Source organism: Anolis carolinensis, unplaced genomic scaffold (assembly GCF_035594765.1).
Source record: "Anolis carolinensis isolate JA03-04 unplaced genomic scaffold, rAnoCar3.1.pri scaffold_8, whole genome shotgun sequence".
In the NCBI taxonomy this organism is placed as follows: Eukaryota; Metazoa; Chordata; class Lepidosauria; order Squamata; family Dactyloidae; genus Anolis; species Anolis carolinensis.
The window spans coordinates 2,232,675-2,257,186 of NW_026943819.1; the positions used below are offsets into that span (position 1 = coordinate 2,232,675).

At 40.7% G+C, this 24,512-nt stretch overlaps 1 protein-coding gene across 4 annotated transcripts in view; it reads left to right on the top strand.

Annotated features, from left to right (window-relative positions):
* dixdc1 (DIX domain containing 1) overlaps nucleotides 1-24,512 on the top strand; it is a 90,370-nt gene that overhangs the window by 59,935 nt on the left and 5,923 nt on the right. For 3 of the 4 annotated variants that reach the window (XM_062960796.1, XM_062960795.1, XM_062960797.1), the window contains 13 exons: nucleotides 3,461-3,609; nucleotides 7,749-7,838; nucleotides 7,932-7,985; nucleotides 10,290-10,340; nucleotides 12,075-12,179; nucleotides 12,969-13,022; nucleotides 13,193-13,285; nucleotides 14,919-14,990; nucleotides 17,779-17,865; nucleotides 17,998-18,159; nucleotides 21,244-21,310; nucleotides 23,782-23,890; nucleotides 24,038-24,146. In XM_062960796.1, coding sequence (XP_062816866.1) covers nucleotides 3,461-3,609; nucleotides 7,749-7,838; nucleotides 7,932-7,985; nucleotides 10,290-10,340; nucleotides 12,075-12,179; nucleotides 12,969-13,022; nucleotides 13,193-13,285; nucleotides 14,919-14,990; nucleotides 17,779-17,865; nucleotides 17,998-18,159; nucleotides 21,244-21,310; nucleotides 23,782-23,890; nucleotides 24,038-24,146 — 1,202 coding nt within the window. Of the gene's footprint in view, nucleotides 1-3,460; nucleotides 3,610-7,748; nucleotides 7,839-7,931; nucleotides 7,986-10,289; nucleotides 10,341-12,074; nucleotides 12,180-12,968; nucleotides 13,023-13,140; nucleotides 13,286-14,918; nucleotides 14,991-17,778; nucleotides 17,866-17,997; nucleotides 18,160-21,243; nucleotides 21,311-23,781; nucleotides 23,891-24,037; nucleotides 24,147-24,512 lie in introns of all 4 variants that reach the window. The other variant, XR_010000368.1, reaches the window with a different exon arrangement.

A 24,512-nucleotide genomic window follows, 5' to 3' on the forward strand; every position in this document is an offset into this window, starting at 1 on the left:
CTTCTACAGCTTCCAGGTCATGTGGACACTGGCATGATTGCATGGAGCGCCAATGTTACCTTCCCGCCGGAGCGGTACCTATCGATCTACTCCCATTCGCATGTTTTCGAACTGCTAGGTTGGCAGAAGCTAGGGCTAACAACAGGAGCTCACCCTGTTCCCTGGATTCGAACCTGTGACCTTTCAGTCCTCAAGTTCAGCAGCTCAGTGCTTTAACATGCTGTGCCACTGGGCACATTTTCTAACCTTCCCGCAGTACCTATTGATCTACTCACATTTGCATGTTTTCGACCTGCTAGGATGGCAGAAGCTAGGGCTAACAACAGGAGTTCAGCCTGTTCACCAGATTCGGACCTGCGACCTTTCAGTCTGCAAGTTCAGGATCTCAACGCTTTAACATGCTGTGCCACCGGGCACATTTTCTAACCTTCCCGCAGTACCTATTGATCTACTCAAATTTGCATGTTTTCAAACTGCTAGGTTGGCAGAAGCTGGGGCTAACAGCAGGAGCTCACTCCACTCCCTGGATTCGAAACTGTGACCTTTCAGTCTGCAAGTTCAGCATCTCAACACTTTAACATGCTGTGCCACCGGGCACATTTTCTAACCTTCCCGCAGTACCTATTGATCTACTCAAATTTGCATGTTTTCGACCTGCTAGGTTGGCAGAAGCTGGGGCTAACAACAGGAGCTCAGCCTGTTCCCCGGATTTGAACCTGTGACCTTTCAGTCCGCAAGTTCAGCAGTTCAGTGCTTTAACACACTGCGCCACGGGTGGCTCCTGGGATATAAATAAGCATAATAATAATAACAATAATAATAATAATAATAATAATAATAATAATAATAATAATAATAATAATAATAATAATAATAATATCATCATCATAACAAATACAGAGAAAATGTTTTGGTGCCAAGGACCTCCATGGAAAACCACAGCCAAGGAAGAGATATGAACCCGGCTCTTCCTGGTCCTAATTTGATCCCATATAACCACTTGCAGCTTTCCCACAATGAGGATTTAAGTCATTTTATCTGCCCAGGCTTCGAATGTTGACTCTAGAAGCCTCTCTTCCAGCTTTCTGTACCAAAATAACATCACTGCCTGCAGATGCATTCCAGAGCGTGCCGAAATATCCTGGACTGAAATGCCCTCCGTTTTGGCCCCGATACGACTCGAGAAGTTTTTCCAGCAGTTCCAGGAATTCCCAAAAAACAACAACCAAGGGATGAAACATTTTAAAAAGCCATGTTTCTCCATACAGATGGTGCAAGGCGAGCACAAGGCGGAGACGTGTCTGGTTTTCAATCGGAAGCCCACCGAGACCGAGGCACGTCTGTGTGGCCGTCTCAGGGGGAGGTTCGTTGAGTTAAAAGGGGAGGAAAATATCCCAGCGAAGGGGATGCTTTGTCCGTAGATCAAGCAGACAAGAACCCACAAAACAAAAGCCTCGCAAACCCTCTTGTCTGAGTCCAGCCTTGGCTCATAATAATGCAGGAGCCTGGGAATAAAAAGGCGGAGGCTTTGGGTGCTCCTGCAATCGCTTTGCAAAAGATTGTAGTTTGTTAAAAGATCCGACAGACACATTATTAAACCTGGAGTATTATTAAACCCGTATATACTTGAGTATAAGCCGACCCAAATATAAGCCAAGGCACCTAATTTTACCCCAAAACAACTGGGAAAACATTGACTCCAGTATAAGCCAAGATACCAATAAAATTACCATATATACTCGAGTATAAGCCGACCTGAATATAAGCCGAGGCACCTAATTTTACCCCAAAACAACTGGGAAAACATTGACTCCAGTATAAGCCAAGATACCAATAAAATTACCATATATACTCGAGTATAAGCCGACCTGAATATAAGCCGAGGCACCTAATTTTACCCCCAAACAACTGGGAAAACATTGACTCCAGTATAAGCCAAGATACCAATAAAATTACCATATATATTCGAGTATAAGCCAACCCGAATATAAGCCGAGGCACCTAATTTTACCCCAAAACAACTGGGAAAACATTGACTCCGGTATAAGTCAAGGGTGGTAAATTTCAGAAATAAAAACAGATACCAATAAAATTACATTAATCGAGGCATCAGAAGGTGAAATCATTATTCTCATCTTCTTCAATGTAAATGTGCTTATGTATCCTTTTAAGGTAATAGAGTAAAATAATAAATGTAATAAGACTAACAAAATACTGTCAAATAATAAATGCAATAATAAATAGAGTAAAATAATAAATGTAATAACAATAATAATATCAGAGTGAAATAATAAATGTAATAACAATAATAATATCAGAGTGAAATAATAAATTTATTAATAGTAATAAAAATAGAGTAAAATAATAAATGTAATAATACCAATAATAATAAATGTACCATATGTACTTGAGTATAAGCTAACATGAATATAAGCCGAGGCACCTAATTTTACCCCAAAACAACTGGGAAAACATTGACTCCGGTATAAGTCAAGGGTGGTAAATTTCAGAAATAAAAACAGATACCAATAAAATTACATTAATCGAGGCATCAGAAGGTGAAATCATTATTCTCATCTTCTTCAATGTAAATGTGCTTATGTATCCTTTTAAGGTAATAGAGTAAAATAATAAATGTAATAAGACTAACAAAATACTGTCAAATAATAAATGCAATAATAAATAGAGTAAAATAATAAATGTAATAACAATAATAATATCAGAGTGAAATAATAAATGTAATAACAATAATAATATCAGAGTGAAATAATAAATTTATTAATAGTAATAAAAATAGAGTAAAATAATAAATGTAATAATACCAATAATAATAAATGTACCATATGTACTTGAGTATAAGCTAACATGAATATAAGCCAACCAGGACCCTCACCCGAGTATAAGCCGAGGGGGGGCTTTTTCAATCCTTAACTTTGGTCCAGATCCATCATCGGCTGGGTTCAGTGCTCTCTGGGTAAGGGTGAACTACAACTCCCAGATTCCCAGGACAATCACCCTCAAACCCTGATAGTATTTGCAGTTAGCCATGTTGGGTCTGTATGCCAAGTTTGGTCCAGATCCATCACTGTTTGGGTTCTGGGTGTCGGTAAAGTACAACTCCCATCAATTGCTCCAAAGCCCTCCAGTATTTTTTGTTAGTCACGAGGGTTCTGTGTGCCAAGTTAGTTCAAGATCCATCACTGGTGGAGTTCAGAATGCTCTTAGACTGGAGATGAACTATACATCCCAGGACCTACAACTCCCCCCAAACCTCTCCACTGCTCTTCTTTGTTCATGGAGAGAGTAAGGAACCCTGGGAGGTGTCTTTGGTGGAGGAGAAACAGAAAATGGTCCTCAAATGAAAGCCTTCCCTTGGGTGGCGGGCAGGGTGGTGTTTGTGGATGTGTCTAGATTAATAATAACAACAATAATAATATGAATCATGTTGTTTCACTTGCAGATGAGACTGGGTCGTTCTTCCCCGTTGAGTGGCAGGCGAGGTGTCCTGCAGCCAGTTTGGAGACTTCGTGGGAGGAGCAGCTCCTGGAGCAGCAGGACCACCTGGAGAAGGAGATGGAAGAAGCCAAGAAGATGATCTCCGGGCTGCAGGTACCGCTTCTTCCCAGATCTGGATGGAGAGATGGATAGAGCGATCGTCACATGGATGGATGGATGGATGGATGGATGGACAGGTGGACGGACAGAAGGGTGGATAGATGGATAGACATGTGGATGGATGAACGGACAGACAAACAGAAGGATGGATGGATGGACAGAAGGACAGATAGATGGATAGACAGGTAGATGAATGGATGGATAGATAGATGGATTGATAGACATGTGGATGGATGGATAGGTAGGTAGATAGATGGATGGACAGACAGACAGAAAGAAGGATAGATGGACTGATGGACGGATAGATGGATAGACAGGTAGATGAATGGACAGATAAACAGATGGATGGATGGATCGATGGACAGAAGGACAGATAGATGGTAGATGAATGAATGGATGGAAGGATGGATGGATAGATAGATGGATAGATAGACATGTGGATGGATAGATGGATGGACAGACAGAAAGAAGGATGGATGGACTGATGGACGGATAGATGGATAGACAGGTAGATGAATGGATAGATAGAAGGATGGATGGATGAATAAATAGATGGATCGATAGACATGTGGATGGCTGGATAGATGGGTGGATAGATGGATGGATAAACGGATGGACAGACAGAGAACGAAAGAAGGATGGATGGACTGATGGACAGATAGATGGATAGACAGGTAGATGAATGGATGGATAGAAGGATGGATGGTTAAATAGATGGATAGACACGAGGATGGATGGATGGATGGACGGACGGACGGACGGACAGACAAACAGAAGGATGGATGGACAGATAGATGAATGGATGGATAGAAGGATGGATGGTTAAATAGATGGATAGACACGAGGATGGATGGATGGACGGACGGACGGACGGACGGACAAACAGAAGGATGGATGGACAGATAGATGAATGGATGGATAGAAGGATGGATGGTTAAATAGATGGATAGACACGAGGATGGATGGATGGACGGACGGACGGACGGACGGACAAACAGAAGGATGGATGGACAGATAGATGAATGGATGGATAGAAGGATGGATGGTTAAATAGATGGATAGACACGAGGATGGATGGATGGACGGACGGACGGACGGACGGACAAACAGAAGGATGGATGGACAGATAGATGAATGGATGGATAGAAGGATGGATGGTTAAATAGATGGATAGACACGAGGATGGATGGATGGACGGACGGACGGACGGACGGACAAACAGAAGGATGGATGGACAGATAGATGAATGGATGGATAGAAGGATGGATGGTTAAATAGATGGATAGACACGAGGATGGATGGATGGACGGACGGACGGACGGACAAACAGAAGGATGGATGGACAGATAGATGAATGGATGGATAGAAGGATGGATGGTTAGATAGATAGACATGTGGATGGATGGATGGACAAACAGAAGGATGGATAGATGGACATAAAGATGGATAGATGGATAGACAGGTAGATGAAGTGATGGATAGAAGGGTGCACGGATAGACAGATGGCTAGATGGGTGGATAGATGGATAGACAGACGGATAGACAGACAGAAAGAAGGATGGATGGATAGAAGGATGGACGGACAGAGAGACAGAGAGACACTGCAAATGAGACTTCTTTAGACAGTACGTGGAGGGGAACAAATAATAACAAATGGGAGAAAGGGAGTGTAGAAAAGGCTTTGTGAGGCAGTCTTTTGCAACAATTCATGATATTGGCACGCAAATACACACCATGTCATCGTTGCCCATAATTGTGGAGGATGAGGCATTGTGTCCTCCCCGAATACAAAGGGCTTGAAGGGGGGGGATGTGACGTTCCCATCGGAGAAGAAGCATGATCTTGGGTGGGGAGGTCCGGACCGTGTGCCTCAAATGGGTGCCAAGGACATGTTGTTCCACCGAAGGGAAAACAGAGGCTCAGAGGACAAGGCCTGGGAGAGCAAAGGAGGGGATGGGAGCCTTGAAAAACGCATGACTGGGATTCTGGAGGAAACAAGGAGCACCGGGGCATTCCTTGCCGGGACCTCGGCCGGATTGGAATTGTAAATGTTTATACGGGAGTAAACAAAGGCAGCATTGTGCCGGCCACCCAGAGCAGCCGGGACTGCAGAAGAGACGCAGGCATCTTTTTCTTCTTTATATATATATATATATCTATCTCAGTATATATATTTTAATTGAAGTTTTACCTTATAAGATAGAGTAAATCAACACCGAAAGAGTGAGAACATTTGGTTGTATAGAAAGTAGGAAAACTCAGATTAAAAAAGGATCAAAAAGGGAGAGAGAGAGAAAAAAAAACCCAAAACCAAAAACAAAGCTAAAGTGTCCATTATATATATATATATATATATATATATATATATATATATATATATATATATATATATATACACACACACACACACATACACACACACACATATATATACATATACACACACACACACACACACACACATATACACACACACACACACACATATGCATACAGTAGAGTCTCACTTATCCAAGCTAAACGGGCCAGAAGAAGCTTGGATAAGCGAATATGTTGGATAATAAGGAGGGATTAAGGGAAAGCCTATTAAACATCAAATTAGGTTATGATTTTACAAATTAAGCACCAAAACATCATGTTAGACAACAAGTTTGACAGAAAAAGTAGTTCAATACGCAGTAATGTTATGTTGTAATTACTGTATTTACAAATTTAGCACCAAATATCACGATATATTGAAAACATTGACTACAAAAATGGCTTGGATAAGCGAGGCTTGGATAAGTGAAACTCTACTGTATATATATAAATTTGAACAAATGGCAATATAAAAATGCAAAAGTACTTGGCAAAGAAACACACCAAAAAGCAAAAAGCATTAGCACTGGCATTAAACACTTCGAGTAAAATCGCAAGGTTAGAAGCAGCTGACATTGGTAATGTTCTAACAAAGAACTGCCAAAAACTGTTAAAGTTAAACTAAACCATCATTGTTGTTCCAGTACGACAGTTGGAAAATAAAATAAAATAATAATAATAATAATAATAGTAATACTAATAGTCAGGATTTCCAAGCAGTATGTCATCATTTGGTTAACAGAGAGATATAAAAGAATAATATAATAATTTATGATAAGTCTGTATTTCATTAAGGCTAGTAATAAATCATGTTCCTACTCCTAGAATAGTATATTTTTGCTTTTTATACATTAAGAATACTATTCTCTTTTATTCTCTGTTGGAATCGCCGGCAATGTATATTGGAAATAATTACACCCAGTCTCCGGGCACATATCCCTTTGGACATAAATGGCAAACATAACCTTCTTGAAAAGGAAAAAAATGATGTCATATCCATTTGGCAAATGTCAATCTCCATGAACACATGGAGACCACCTTTTGAAAACTGCTAGTCACAAAAAACATGACCTTGTTAGAACAAGGGATGCTCAAAAGCATTTGCGTAATGGCACACTGGGAACTCAGCTGTTAGACTGAAGAGCCATGTCTTTGAACGGCCAAGGACAAAGACATGCCACTACAAAAATATATTTGGTTAGCAAAGGATGGTTGTTTCTTTGGAGTTGAAATTGCAGTTGCCCAAAATATATACACTCTTTTGAAACTTCTTAGTTTAAAGTATGCACTCAGACATTAAAAAAAAGTCTTCTTTGAAAAATAAAATAAATAAAGGCAATAAATAAATAAATAAATAAATAAATGTCTTCTTTAAAAAAATTCCTTTTGAAAATCAATGGCAATCATAACCTTATTGAAAAAGAAAAAAATGATGTCATATCCTTTTGGTAAATGTGAGTCTCCATGAACATGTGGAGACCACCTTTTGAAAATCCCTAGTCACGAAAAGCAAAACCTTGTTAGAAGTCAACCCTCTGAACAAGTGATATTCATAAATATTCATGTAATGGCACACAGGGAACTCAGCTGTTAGACTGAAGAACCATGTCTTTGAACTGCCAAGGACAAAAATATATTTGGTTTCAGAGGATGGTTGTTTCTTTGGAGTTGAAATTGCAGTTGCCCAAAAGAGATACACTCCCTTGAAACCTCTTAGTTTAAAGAGATTTTTTAAAAAAGGCTTCTTTGAAAAATAACATATCTTGTTCTGCCAGGCCTTGCTGCTGAATGGGTCGCTTCCTGAAGATGAGCAAGAACGTCTCTTTGCCCTTTCCGAACAGGAGGGTTGTCCCGAAGAGCAGCTGGTAAGCTTCCTTCCAGAGCTCTGTTTGAAGCCCACTTTTACTCCGTCTTTTTGTTCAGATCCTGGCAAATAACAGCAGTGTTTTCACTCTTAGGTTATCGCCAGGAGCCGCTTGGACCAGAGCATGAAGGAGAACCAGGAACTCAAGGTAAGGGAGTCCGTTGGATAGAAGCAAGGAGGAGGGTTTTATGAATATGACTCTCCAATCTTGAGCCATATTTCCACTACAGCAGTTTATTAAGAAAATCATGTACAAAGGGGAAAAGGGTACTTCCCAAGACAACACTAGAAAAGGAGCTATAGTCCATATACAAAAGAGCCGTAGTCCAAAAATGGCAAGGTACGTGAAGTCAAGGAAGTCAAGATCACAGGCATAAATCCACAAGCATGGAAGCAAGATTTTTTCCCAAGGCAAAACTCTCTCAGTAACATAGGCAAACACAGGAAACTTGAATCATGAACTCGAGAGCTGAGACAGGAACCTGAACCTTTTGGCGACGTTGCTTGCTCTGAGAGACACCCAGTAAACATCACTTAATTTAAGCCAAGCCCGACCAAGAAGCCATGACATTATGCCTCATGCACCTGGGTGTCAAGGATTTCTGATGGAGTCTCTCTGAATGGCCAATTAATCTATCCTTCACTCCCTCCATCCGTAGACCTAATCTGATATCTCAGGAAAACTCCACATCAGCTTAAGGCTGATTCCTAAGAGAAATGAACCTTTCACCGGTTTACCTTTCCCCGTTACTAAGGAACGAACATTGGAACCCAAAATATGCTCTGTCTCATCTTCAACTGCCTGCACTTTTTTCTGATCCAGATCACACACAGACTCCTCAGTAGGAAACCCATCATCCCCTTTAGACTCTTGCTGAGCCCCAACAATGTGGATCTTTGAATAAAGTCTTCTATATTTATTTATTTATTTACTACATTTATATCCCACCCTTCTCACCCCGAAGGGGACTCAGATATCATACAATATTATATTATTAGCATAGCACAATACTGGCAATAAATTGTACTATCTATATATATAAAAGAGTGATGGCATCATGGCGACCCACAAAACAGCAAAACTACAGGCCCCCAACCTCGAAATTTGACAACACAACCCATCATCCACGGCTCTAGATTGATACAACAAAAAGAAAAGAAAAATAAAGTCCTAATTAGAGAGAGAGGAATAATTGCTTTTATCCAATTGCTGCCAGTTAGCAGGCTAAGCTCCTCCAACTTGGTCTCCTAGCAACCCAATAAAAAATAATAAAAAACACTAAAAAAATTAAAAACACTAAAAAATTAATACAATAAAATACTATAATAACAGAAAATAACTAAAAATAATACAAGAAAATAATAAAATATAATAAATAAAAAGATAACTTACAATAAAATTAATTAAAAAATACAAATAATGTCAAATAAAAATTACACAACAATTTTTAACCAATACCACCACCACTTTGCCACAGCAACGCTTGGCCGGGCACAGCTAGTATCAATATATTGTAATATTATTAGTAATATTACATATAAAATATAATATATAATTAATATTGGAGCCCCAGTGGCAAAAAGTGTGTTAAAGCACTGAGCTGCTGAACTTGCAGACCGAAAGGTCCCAGGTTCAAATCCCGGGAGCGGAGTGAGCGCCCGCTGTTAGCCCCAGCTCCTGCCAACCTAGCAGTTCGAAAACATGCCAATGTGAGTAGATCAATAGGTACCGCTCTGGCGGGAAGGTAATGGCGCTCCATGCAGTCATGCCAGTGGCCACACGACTTTGGAGGTGTCTACGGACAACGCCGGCTCTTCGTCTTAGAAATAGAGATCAGCACCAACCCCCAAAGTCGGATAATTAATATTATTATATTGTATTATTAGTATTATATCGTATTACAAAATAATATTATGAACTATACATTTTAAAGTTTGATTTTGCTCCTGTGTTGCTTAAGCTTGATGGCTCTACTGCTGGCATTAGAAGCTTCTGCTCTACCGAACTGCTGCAACTACTCTTGTTCCTGTTTTACCTTTTTAAATGCTTTTTCCTTGTTTTTGGAAATCATAAGGCGATAATTAAAATGAACAGCCATGTCTGAAAGATAACATATTTCCATCAGTGAGATAAAAGCAGCAGAACAGGAGTAAGGAGACCCAGTTCTGTCATTCACCTCCTCTTCCGGTGCCGAAGTTGGCTGCCAGCCCAGGACTCTATCCCTGGAAGCTGCATCCTCAGCATTGGTTTGAAAGAGAGGCTTTGAGGGATTCGTGGTTTTCCCATTGATGTGGGTACTTAAGGGAGCAAGAGGCGCCCCAGGGAGACTACTGATTCCTTCTTCTTCCTGGCTCATTAAAATGGGCCCTATGCTAAAATCTTGGTGTTGGTGCAAGAAGACGTGTTGATTATTGATAATGTCGTTGTAACTAAACTGCCTTGGATTTGCAGAAGGAGTTGCAGAGGCAGAAGCAGGAAGCGCGGAGCCTGCAAGGCGTCAAGGTGAGAAAAATAAGGCTTTAAAAAAATGGTTTTAGATGCACATTAAAAAAGATAAACATTTGAATACATGTAGGTAATACAGTAGAGTCTCACTTATCCAACATAAATGGGCCGGCAGAACGTTGGATAAGCGAATATGTTGGATAATAAGGAGAGATGAAGGAGAAGCCTATTAAACATCAAATTAGGTTATGATTTTACAAATTAAGCACCAAAACATCATGTTATACAACAAATTTGACAGAAAAAATAGTTCAATATGCAGTAATGCTACGTAGTAATTACTGTATTTATGAATTTAGCACCAAAAAATCACGATATATTGCAAACATTGACTACAAAAATGCATTGGATAACCCAGAACGTTGGATAAGCAATGTTGGATAAGTGAGACTCTACTGTATATAGATAAAGATATAGATATCACAAATGCAAGAGTAATTAGTAGAAAGAAAAAGAGAGAAAAGAGAGAGAGAGAAAAAAACCCCGAAAAAAGCCCTTGTACACACATATATACAGTAGAATCTCACTTATCCAGCTCAGCATTCTGAGGCAGGTTGCCATAGTAACGAGGGTGGAGCCAACTGCCATTTGGAGAAAGAGGAGGGAATGTTTTAAAAAAGCGGTCAGTCTGTGTTCTGTTGAAGCACAGGGAAGGCTGATTCTCAGTTGGAGAATCAAGGTGGCTCAAAGGTTGGATTTTGAGTCAGTTTAAAATAAGTTTGGTGGCTTATTTTTAAGGTAGTCTGTTTCCCAATAAGGAACAGATAGTCTGTGACTGAAATTCACAGGGTGACTGCAGTTACAGCAGTATAGAAAGAAGAGGAATTTTTAAAGTTTGTAACATCTCAATACAGCTTAGCAACTGTTAATCTAAGTGTCTCTGAAGAAATTATTGTAACCATTAAGATTGTGCCTGAATAAACGTGTTATTGTTCTTTTTAACATCTCAGTCTCTGAAATCTATATTATCATCAAAAGCAAACAAGAAAGAAAAAAAATAAAGATTTAAAAGTCTCCTCTCTAAGTAGCCAGTGGTTACATCTTCTATAGTGGTGGCAAGAATTGATAATCTCCTTAACATCTGGTGGCAGCTCTTAAATAAAACATCCTTAACATCTGGTGGCAGCTTTTAAATAAAACATCTTTAATAACTGGTGGCAGCGGATATAAAATATATAATAATAACATCTTTGCAAACTCCTACAATGTCTAACAGCCGGTAGGCTGTTAGGAATTGTGGGAGTTGCAGTCCAAAACACCCAGAGGGACAAAGTTTGCTCATGCTTGAGCAAATAACTCTCTTCTTCACCTTCCCATTTTCCTCGTCCGGGGGGAAATTAAAATGCAAAGAATATCTGCTGAAAGCGTAGACGTCGATTTGAGCCTCATTTGCATTTGTGCTGAGCGTGCAAAGGCTGATTTATGTGTCTGATTGTGCAAGAGAGAGTCCTTGCTTCTCATGCTGAAACCATTTTTCTTTGCTCTTTCAAAGAGCAATAAAAGGCTGGCAAAATGAGAACGGTGACCTATTTCCCTCCACCTCATATCCTTATAGGGTCACTGTAAGTCCTTTGGTTTTACACCCTATCCTTGTGCGACATAGTCCTATTTGCATCCAACCTTTGCCATCTTTTAAAAAGGCTTTAGTCTTGCACTCTGCTGCCTTGGGAAGATTTCCCCCCTTAGCTGTGGTCTGTAAATGAATTTAAGCGCTGTGTTCGATTTCCCCAGGAGGGTTTGCAGCAACGCCTGGCCCAACAGGACTCGCTCATTCTTCAGATCAAGCAGGAGCTGCTGAGAGCAAACATGGACAAGGAAGAGCTGCACAGCCAAAACGTAAGCGCCTTCCTTTTGCATTGCCGTATTGAGATAGAAGTGCAATGAGTGACATAAAACGGGGACAAAAAGTGCACTTTTCCTGCTGTCTTGAAGGGATGCAGTCAAGTTTGTTATCCTAGCTTCAGACCTGAGTTTGGAGCTCCTTATCCGTAACTAAGTTCTACGTATGTGAATTCACAATAGCCGGAGGAGTAGTATATCTCAAGGCAGGATCTGCTGCTATGACCAAGAGGAGAAAGGGGTTGGTCAGGTTGGGGACTGCAAATTATTATTACATTGAAATATGTGCAAGACTGATGGATGGATGGATGGATAGGCTGTTAGATGGACACTTGGGTGGATGGATAGATGGACAGATGGGCATATAGACAGATAGATAGAAGAATTGGATGGGTCTAGAGTACAAACTGCAAATTATTATTACATTGAAATATATGTGCAAGACTGATGGATGGAAGGACGGATAGACGGATAGATGTAAGGATAGGCAGGTAGATGGACAGATGGATGGACAGAAGGATGGATGGACAGATGGGCATATAGACAGATAAATAGAAGGATAGATGGATCTAGAGTACAAACCGCAAATTATTCTTATATTGAAATATGTGCAAAACTGATGGGTGGATGGATGGATAGACGGATAGATGTAAGGATAGGCAGGTAGATGGAAAAATGGATGGACAAACGGATGGATGGACAGAAAGAGATATAGAGAGAAAGATAGAAGGATGGATGGGTGAATCTAGAGTACAAACGACAACTCTTCAAATGTTACTCCTTCAGGTCGAACTACAAAGGAAGGTGGAAGACAGGAACCGGCTCCTGGCAGAATACAAGGTAACCTTCCAACCTTCAACCAACCTTCCTTCCAACCCTCCATAACAACCTGGTGCCTCTGTCACCCCGTGTGTGGGGGATTGTGCTGACCTTTGCCGCCGGCTTTGCTCCCCTCCAGTGCGCGCCTCCTCCTCCCCCCGCTGATGACCCCAATCCCCACTGTGTTGCAGAAGGAGCTGGGCCAGAAGGACCGCCACCTCCACCAGCACCAGGCCAAGATGGAGGAGATGCTGCGCCAGTTGTCCGAGGCCAGCTATCAACAGGTAAGGCCTCCTCCTCCTCCTCCTCCTCCTCCTCCTCCTCCTCCTCCTCCTCCTCCTCCTCCTCGCCCTGTCCTGTCCCATCCCTCTCTCTCACCCACGTCTTCATCCAATTCATCCAATCGACTAGGACCTGTTATCGAACCCAAGCTTATTGCACAACAAGCAGGTTTCAGACCAGGGAAAAACTGTACAGGTCAAATTCTTCATCTGACTGAACATATCGAGGGAGGCTACGAGAAAGGCTGCATCACGGGAACAGTTTTTGTGGACCTTACGTCAGCCTATGACACGGTGCAACATAGAAAAATGCTGCATAAAGTCTACCATATCACCCGGGACTTTGACTTTACAAAAACTGTCCAGACCCTCTTAGAAAACCGCAGCTTCTATGTGGAGTTTCAGGGCCAGAAAAGCAGATGGAGGAGGCAAAAGAATGGTTTACCCCAAGGCAGCGTTCTTGCACCGACCTTATTTAATATCTTCACGAACGATCAGCCACAACCACCACTCACAAAGAGCTTTATATATGCTGATGACCTGGGCCTAACAACACAAGCAAAAGATTTTGAAACAGTTGAAAAGCAACTCACCAATGCCTTGAAAGATCTCTCCAGCTACTACAAAGAGAACCACCTGAAGCCTAACCCTTCCAAGACACAAGTGTGTGCTTTCCACCTGCGTAACCGCGAAGCCAACAGGAAACTGAAAGTGACTTGGGAAGGCCAAGAGCTCAAACACTGTTTCCATCCTAAATATCTTGGTGTCACCTTAGACCGAACACTAACATATAGGAAACACTGCATGAACACCAAGCACAAAGTAGCTGCACGCAATAACATCCTGCGGAAACTGACTGGCAGCGCATGGGGAGCAGACCCACAAGTAGTAAGAACATCAGCCCTGGCCTTGTCTTTCTCAACTGCAGAGTATGCCTGTCCTGTCTGGCACAAGTCTGCCCATGCAAAGCAGGTGGACATAGCACTGAAGGAAACATGCAGAATCATCACGGGATGCCTTAAACCTACACCTCTTGATAAATTCTACAAGTTCGCTGGCATTGCCCCTCCTGACGTGCGACGGGAAGTTGCTGCTAACAGTGAGAGAAAAAAGGTCGAACATTGTGAAAGCCACCCACTGCATGGCTATCATCCTCCTCCCACCAGACTCAAATCAAGGAAGGGCTTCATGAGAACCACCACTCCTCTTGATGTTCCTCCAGCAGCAGCAAGGGTGTCCCTCTGGGCAGCTAAACCTGGCAATTCTAACTGGATGGCCCCTATGAGGGTCAACCAAGAATGGGCAACTTGGAAGTCCCTGAACAGACTCAGAAGTGGAGTGGGCAGATCAAAAGACAACTTGGCAAGGTGGCACTACCTGGAGGAATCCTCCACCTTGTGTGACTGTGGGGCTGAACAAACAACTCAGCACATGTATGCTTGCCCACAATGCCCTGCCTCATGTACGGAGGAGGAGTTGTTTAAAGCTACAGACAATGCAGTTGCTGTTGCCCGTTTTTGGTCCAAAACTATTTAGTTGCTTGTGATTTCTTTTTTTTAATGTCCATTATTTGAAATGTATTTGTTGTACAATGCTTTTGACACGAAATAAATAAACCCACGTCTTCCCTCTGCAGGCGGAGCTGGAACGAGAGTTGGAGCACAAGGAAGCCCTGCTGGCTCAGTGCGTGAAGAAAGATGCAGAGGAGGTACGCTGGGCTTGGACATTGCGACGCCTGACCGCTCTGGTAGTTGTAGTCCTCCCCCAAAAGTCAATAATTTCCCAAGCTTCGGAAATGAAGCTGAGTCCCTAATCTACATGTAGCTCAACCTTTTTAGAGATGGGCTGTGTAGGGAAGCAGGGATCATACGAGGGCTATCCACAAAGTAGGTTACGTTTTGGATTTTAAAAAGGACAAAGTATAGGAGAAATCATTTACCATATGCAGCTGAAAGACACATCCCAAAACTACAATCTCATGTAATCCCCATTGAAATGTAGGCACGTCTCATATAGATAAATGAGTTTGAAAAGGTCTGCCCCAGTAAATTTGCCGCCCCTCTCCTCCATTTCCAACAATGGGTGCGTGGCTGGCAGCACAGCGTTTTGGCTACGCTGCAGGAAGGGAGAAGGGGGAAGAGCTGAGGACACAAGCGGGGAATTTACTGGGGCAGACCTTTTCAAACTCATTTATCTATATGAGATGTGCCTACATTTCAATGGGGATTACATGAGATTGTAGTTTTGGGATGTGTCTTTCAGCTGCATATGGTAAATGATTTCTCCTATACTTTGTCCTTTTAAAAATCTAAAACGTAATCTACTTTGTGGATAGCTCTCGTATTTATTTATTTATAAATAAATAGGATACCGTATATACTCGAGTATATGCCAACCCGAATATAAGCCGAGGCACCTAATTTTACCACAAAAAAACTGGGAAAACATTGACTCCAGTATAAGCCGAGGGTGGTAAATTTCAGAAATAAAAACAGGTACCAATAAAATTACATTAATTGAGGCATCAGTAGGTTAAATGTTTTTGAATATTTACATAAAGCTTAAATTTCAGATAAGACTGTACAACTCTGATCAAATCATTATTCTCATCTTCTTCAATGTAAATGCCCTTATGTATCCTTTTAATAATAATAATAGAGTAAAATAATACATGTAATAATAAAAATAAAAATAATAAATACAGGAAAATAATACATATAGTAATAAATAGAGTAAAATAATAAATGCAATAATAATAATAATAATAATAATAATAAGATCAGAGTGAAATAATAAATGTATTATTATTAATAATAAAAATAGAGTAAAATAAATGTAATACAGTAGAGTCTCACTTATCCAACACTCGCTTATCCAACATTCTGGATTATCCAACGCATTTTTGTAGTCAATGTTTTCAGTACGTCATGATATTTTGGTGCTAAATTCGTAAATACAGTAATTACTACATAGCACTGCTGTGTATTGAACTACTTTTTCTGTCAAATATGTTGTATAACATGATGTTTTGGTGCTTAATTTGTAAAATCATATTTATATAATTTGATGTTTAATAGGCTTTTCCTTAATCCTTCCTTATTATCCAACATATTCGCTTATCCAAGGTTCTGCCGGCCCATTTAGCTTGGATAAGTGAGGCTTTACTGTATTTATAATATAAATAGGATGTTTATATTTATTATATTTATATTATATTATTATTTATATTATATTTATAAATAAATAAGGCAGGATATAAAAATAAAGTAGCTATTATTATTATATTATTATTTATTTACAGTATTTAAATTCTGCCCTTCTCACCTCGAAGGGAACTCAAGTGGATCACAAAACACACATATATGGCAAACATTCAATGCTGTTTATACATTGGCGAGACAGACAATTGTACATACATAGAAGTATATATAGGCTTTTCCCATCTTCGGCATCTTGGAAGCTTGTGCAACTACAAATTTAACAAAGTGCACTTTAGCTAGTCTATTACTCAACTTCGCTGTCTTTAATTCCGTGTTTTATTAAGTGCGTTTTTATTTTCATAGGTTAATGTTTACATTTTATAATTGGTGTATGTTTTTGTTTACTGACGTATTGTTTATTGTCACTGTTTTTATCTGATACTATCTGTGAGCCGCCCCGAGTTCCCTTCGGGGGAGATAGAGGTGGGGTATAAATAAAATTATTATTATTATTATTATTATTATTATTATTATTATTATTATTATTATTATTATTATTATGATGCTTGGTTCTGGCCACGAGGGGTGGGAGTGGGGATGCTATTGCTCCATTCCTGTGCCGAAGAGCTTTGTTTGTAAACTCCCTCCTTGATCGAATTGCTGGCATTTCCTTTATGGGTGCCTTAAAATACCTCCCCACTTTTTAAAGCAGTACCTATTTATCTACTCCCATTTTGGTTTCGAACCACTAGGTAGGCAGAAGCTGGGCTAAAGGCCAGGAGCTCACGCCGACCCAAGCTTCAAACTGTCAACCTTTTGATCGACAAGATTTACTGCAGCTGGTGGTTTACATAGATAGAGGAATATATAGGCTTTTCCCATCTTCGGCATCTTGGAAGCTTGTGCTCAGTTCCAGCCACGAGGGGTGGAAGTGGGGGTGCTATCGCTCCATTCCTGTGCTGAAGAGCTTTGTTTGTAAACTCCCTCCTTGATCGAATTGCTGGCATTTCCTTTATGGGTGCCTTAAAATACCTCCCCACTTTTTAAAGCAGTACCTATTTATCTACTCCCATTTTACTTTCGAACTACTAGATAGCTGGGAGCTAGGCTAAAGGGCAGGAGCTCACCCTGACCTGGGCTTCGAACTGTCAACCAAGATTTACTGCAGAGGGTGGTTTACAGATGGTGGCTTGCAGATGGTGGTGTATATAGGCTTTTCCCATCTTCGGCGTCTTACCACGAATATCCTTTTCCTTCCTTCTTTCTCGCCATCCTTCCGACCAACCTACTTACCAGGTCATCGCCTACAGCAACCACAGCTCTCAGAGCAATGGCTTCCTCCAAACATCAGGAAAAGCAGCAGCTTCCACGGCTCACAGAGGCGTAAGTCCCTTTATGCCCCACAATAACGAGAGCACATACCCTCATCCTGCCTTTATGGAGGGTGAAGGGAGCATTACAGGACAGCTCTGCCCTCCCCTTCGTTCTCTGAGCCCTCCTTTTTCCCCGAGACAGACAAACGACCTCCAGCTGGTCCGCGAGGCCCTGCGCAGTTTGCGGAACAGCTTCAGCGGCCACGATCCCCAGCACCACACCATCGACAGCCTGGAGCAGGGCATCTCCAGCCTGATGGAGCGGCTTCACCGCATGGAGATGCAGAAGAGGCAGGAGAGGAGGGTAGGGCTGGGCGAGAAAAAACAAAATTATTATCATTATTATTATTGACACAACGACGTTGTATGACACAGCAAACAAGATAGATATGCTGGATTTCGTTTCACAAAATCACAAGTCAAACACTTCCCAAGTGTCTAGGACCAGGGGTCCCCAAACTAAGGCCCGGGGGCCGGATGCGGCCCTTCAAGGTCATTTACCTGGCCCCCGCCCTCAGTTTTATAATATAATATTTTTGTATTAGTTTTAATGTTATAATATATTGTATATACATATAATATTGATAATAATATTATGTTATACAATATAATACAAATAATAATACCATATAATAATATTAATCATATGCTATATATTACATAACGTATAATAGTATAGTGGTATTGTTCAATATAGAATTATATAATGCTAATATTGTGCTATGCTAATAATATAATATATTATATGTACATATACCTGCTCTGAGTCCCCTTCGGGATGAGAAGGGTGGGATATAAATGTAGTAAATAAATGCAGTAAACAAATAATTAATTTTAGACTTAGGCTCGGCCAAAGTCTGAAATGACTTGAAGGCACACAACAACAACAACAATCCTAATTAACTTGACTATTTTATTGGCCAGTGGCAGACCCACACTTTCCATTGAAATCCTGATAGTCTTATGTTGGTTAAAATTGTTTTCATTTTTAAATATTGCATTGTTCTTTCGTTGTTGTTGTTGTTGTTTCACTACAAATAAGACATGTGCAGTATGCATAGGAATTTGCATTTTTTTAAAATGATAATTCGGCCCCACAACAGTCTGAAGGATTGTGGACCGGCCCTCTGCTTCAAAAGTTTGAGGACCCCTGGTCTAGGACTGTGTGATGTATTTTCGGTTGATGCGTGCAGATCCCAGTAGGGTGGCCTTTTGCAGTTGACAGCTCGTGATTTTGTCAATGTCTATTGTTTCCAAGTGCCGGCTGAGATATTTTGGCACGGCACCCAGTGTGCCCATCACCACCGGGACCACCTGCACTGGTTTCTGCCAGTGTTTGAAGTTCAATTTTGAGGTCCTGATAGCGGCTGAGTTTTTCCTGTTGTTTTTCGTCAATGTGACTCACCTGGGATGGCAACATCAATGATCCAAACCTTGTTCTTTTCCACAACTGTGATGTCTGGTGTGTTGTGTTCCAGAACTTTGTCAATCTGGATGCGGAAGTCCCACAGTATCTTTACGTGCTCATTTTCCACAACCTTTGCAGGTTTGTGATCCCACCAGTTCTTTACTGCTGGGAGGTGGGACTTGAGGCATAAGTTCCAATGAATCATTTGGGCCACATAGTTGTGCCTCTGTTTGATTATTATTATTATTATTATTATTATTATTATTATTATTATTATTGACACAAAGACAGGGTATGACAAACGAGATATATATACTGGATTTCATATCACAAAATCACAAGTCGAACACTTCCCAAGTGTTTAGGACTGTGTGATGTATATTATTATTATTATTATTATTATTATTATTATTATTATTATTATTATTATTATTATTATACTCCAAGGCTGGGAAGCACCTCTGTGCTTAACACCACACTCCAATTCAAAGGTGAAATAGCAAAGCAGTTTATTGAAGAATATATTCAGCAAAAATAGTGTAAAAAACAAAATTCTAACTGTCAGAAATAGTCCACAGAATACAAGAGTAGCATCAAGAACCAGGAATACAAAGCAGAATAACTCCAAAACATGGGATTCAGGAACAATATTTAACACTTGGAAGTATGGAACACGAGCAACGGGAAACATGGAACTAAAAATCCCTTTGCCAGCTTGACTTGGCAGCAGATGTATCCTTAAAATCCAATGTTGACCAGACTGGTGAAAAAGCCTTTTGGTCTTGTTAATATAGACAGAAAAGCATGAGAAACTGATAAACACTTTTTCACTAACAAGCATCTTGACCTTCGCAAACTGTTGAGCAGCCCTGTGTTGACTAAATGTAAATCTCCTATCTAGCTGCTCATTAGACTGTGCACCTGGAGCCTCCTTTGGGCTCATTCCTGCTTCTGACCTTGCTTCCCTAGCAAACAGCCTCTCTGGAATGTGGCTTTTAGATTGTTGATATAGACAGAAAATCATGACTTTTCCCCTGAGAAACTAATAAGGACTTTTTTGCTAACAAGTGTCTTGACCTTGGCAAACTTTGTTGAGCAGCCTTGTGTTGACTAAATGTAAATCTCCTATCTAGCTGCTCATTAGACTGTGCACCTGGAGCCTCCTCTGGGCTCATTTCTGCTTCTGACCTTGCTTCCCTAGCAGACAGCCTCTCTGGAATGTGGCTTTTAGATTGTTGATATAGACAGAAAATCATGACTATTCCCCTGAGAAACTAATAAGGACTTTTTTGCTAACAAGCGTCTTGACCTTTGCAAACTTCGTTGAACAGCCCTGTGTTGACTAAATGTAAATCTCCTATCTAGCTGCTCATTAGACTGTGCACCTGGAGCCTCCTCTGGGCTCATCTCTGCTTCTGACCTTGCTTCCCTAGCAGACAGCCTCTCTGGAATGTGGCTTTTAGATTCAGAGACTGCTCATTTTCAGGGCTTAAAATCTGCTGCTGATTCTCTTGCTGACTTGGAGGACCAGAATCCACAGAAAGGCTGAACTACAGCACATACCTTTGGGACTTTGGGAAGCCTGACACCCTCCAGAGCTTGATTTTTCAATGACAGGGACCAGAAGGTCTAATAGAGCGGTTCCTAATGGTCTGCCTCTGGGAAGCCTGGGGAGGGACTCAATTATAGCCGGAAAACAGATGTGCAAGGTTGCCATGTGCTGCCGTTGCTGGAGGGCTTCCTAATCCTTGGCGCCACCAGCCGTGCTCCTTCGCGGGAGTCACTTTGGAGCTGGCATTAAAGCAGCACATGGTCCCCTTTTGCGCAGGCTCCCACTGGGTCCTTTAATCAGCGCAACCCATCTGCTATTTTTCTTTCCGCTGACCTTTTCCATTTTTGTGTGGGTTAACTATTCCTCGAATCTTTAGAAACGAGGAAAGCAAAATCAGAGCCTCACTCTTGTGTTTCCTGCATGTCTAGGTCCGAGGGAAATCCCCAGCCCCACATGTCACCAACGAATACCGGGACGCCTGGCCCTCCAACTCCAGTAAGTGCCCTTCCGGATCTTCCAGTTTTTGAGTAATTACATTGGAATACTGCCGATCTCTGGGCCTGAATATATTGCACAAGATTTATCTAGCTTACAATGATACACTTTAATATAATGGGTTTATGGTTCCCGTCCCTTTGATCAGGTTGTATAAGTGTTATTTATCTATATATATAAAAGAGTAATGAAATTTCGGCCTAGGACAAAACAACAAAACTACACATCCCAGAAACACTAAACTTGGCAGCACAACCCCTCATCCATGCCTCTATGTTCATACAACAAAAAGCTCCAGCTCCTCCAGAAAATGGCCAGGCTTTGAGACTGCAAGGCTATTCACTGCTATTCCACCTGGCCAACAAAGGATTCCCATAAGCCACAGCAACGCGTGGCCGGGAAAAGCTAGTTGCTATATAATTGTATTGTTTAACCTTGCTTAATAATGTGTTGTTATGTTGTTATGTAATGTATATGTGGTTTTTATGATTGGAAACTGCCCTGAGTCCCATCCGGAAGATATACAGTAGAGTCTCACTTATCCAACACTCACCTATCCAACATTCTGCATTATCCAATGCATTTTTGTAGTCAATGTTTTCAATATATCGTGATATTTTGGTGCTAAATTCGTAAATACAGTAATTACTACATAGCATTACTGCATATTGAACTACTTTTTCTGTCTAATTTGTTGCATAACATGATGTTTTGGTGCTTAATTTGTCAAATCATAATCTAATTTGATGTGTAACAGGCTTCTCCTTAATCTCTCCTTATTATCCAACATATTCGCTTATCCAACATTCTGCCGGCCCGTTTATGTTGGATAAGTGAGACTCTACTGTAAATAAAGTTTTTATTATTATTATTATTATTATTATTATTATTATTATTATTATTATTATTATTATTCCTTACTTTCGGCCAGAAGTGCCCCCTATTTCAGAGCCCCTTGGACTGATCTTTTATTATATTTATTATATTTATATAATAGTTATATTTATTTACATAATAAATATAATGCCAAAGATAAATAAATAAATATGATGACAAATATAAGAGTGGCTTTTGGGGGAACCGGGAAGACCTTGCACTCCCTTCACCTTCTCGTCGTCACTCTAATCCAACGGTTCCTAATGTCGTGACCCCTTAATCCAGTTCCTCATGTTGTGGTGACCCCCAACCATAAAATTATTTTTGTTACTACTTCATAACTGTCATTTTGCTCCTGTTATGAATTGTAATGTAAATGTCTGAAATGCATTCACTGGACCACATTTGGCACAAATACCCGATATGCCCAAATTTGAATACTGGTGGTTTTGTCATTTGGGAGTTGTAGTTGCTGGGATTTATAGTTTGCCTACAATCAAAGAGCATTCTGAACTCCACCAATGATGGAATTGAACCACACTTGGCACACAGAACTCCCATGACCAACAGAAAATATTGAAAGGGTTTGGTGGGCATCAACCTTGAGTTTGGGAGTTGTAGTTTACCTTCATCCAGAGAGCACTGTGGACTCAAACAATGATGGATCGGGACCAAACTTGGCATGAATACTTAATATGACCAAATGTGAACATTGGTGGAGTCTGGGGAAAATAGACCTTGACATTTGGGAGTTTTATTTATTTATTTATTTAATACATTTATATCCCGCCCTTCTCACCTTGAAGGGGACTCAGAGCGGGTTACAAATTAAATTTACATACAATATTATATTATTAGCATAGCACAATACTGGCAATAAATTACCATATTGTACTATATCTATATATTGTAATATTATTAATAATTTTGCATGTAATATATAATATATAATTAATATTATTATATTGTATTATTAGTATTATATTGTATTACAAAATAATATTATATGCATATACAATATATTATAATATTATATATTATTGTAAATTATATTGTATATATGTCGTAAATTATATGTTGTAGTTGCTAGGATTTATAGTTCACCTACAATCAAAGAGTTCCTTGAACCCCACCAATGATAGAATTGGGCCAAACTTCCCACACAGAGCCACCATGACCAACAGAAAACACTGGAGAGATTTTGCAGGAACTAACAGTGTTTTAGGGGAGATGTACATCTGGAGAGCATTGCGAATTAATATGTGTTTTCTGGTGGTCTTTGACGACCCCTCTGACCCGACCCCTCCCCGCCGGTCCCGACCCCCAGGTTGAGAAATGCTGGTCTAATCATTCCCTTGCCTTGGGCTCTATCTTTCACTTGAAATAGCACTTGCCTTTCAGAGCTGGCCTGAGTACAACCATTGGCCCAACCACAACCGTTGCAGAAATAATTAATAGTTGCAATTGATAATTACTCCATTAAGATCAAGACGTCCATGCAGTACTTATAAAATAGTTTCCTGTGAGCAGGTTCCGACATCTAGTGGTGGCTATGGATAACACCATGTCACCAGTCTCTCTGGTTTTCTTTGCAGAGTTGCCGCATTCGCACAGCACCCCGGCCATGAGCAGCAGTGCCTGCACCAAAGTGCTCTACTTCACAGACCGCTCCCTCACGCCTTTCATGGTCAACATACCAAAGAGGTGAGCCCGGTTGAGCAGAAGCCTGTGCATGTGTGTGTGTTTATTATATTTGTGGGATTTGTGTGCACTTCTATAAAGACATGTCGTGGGACTCTTGCTCCTAGTCTTGGCCGCACTGCAATCTCTTTCCCATCCCTGTCTCTACAGGTTGGGTGAGGTGACGCTGGGGGACTTCAAGGCAGCTATTGACCGAGAAGGAACGCACCGGTACCATTTCAAAGCCCTGGATCCAGAGTTTGGCACGGTCAAAGAGGAGGTAGGCGGTGATCTACAGGATCCATGGATTCAACACGCCTTTGAAGGCAACCATAATAAGGCTGAGGTTGCCCTCCATGAACACGCACTTGACAGCCCTGCTCCAAATCATGCACAAAACAGCTGACTATCCAATAGAAAAGGCTCTGGGCAGATAAGGCAGTCTTCAGACAAATCAGATACCATATCCTAGCCAGTCAAGTGAGAGCCAAAGCATTTCAATAGAGAGCAAATACAGAGGCAAAGCTTTTCCTGTTTGATTTGGCTCAGCCGAGAAAGAGGTCATTTTGGTTCATGCAACCAGATCACTGAATCATGCTTTGTCTGACATGTCCAGGGATCAAAAAAAAAAAGTACAAAGTGCTGT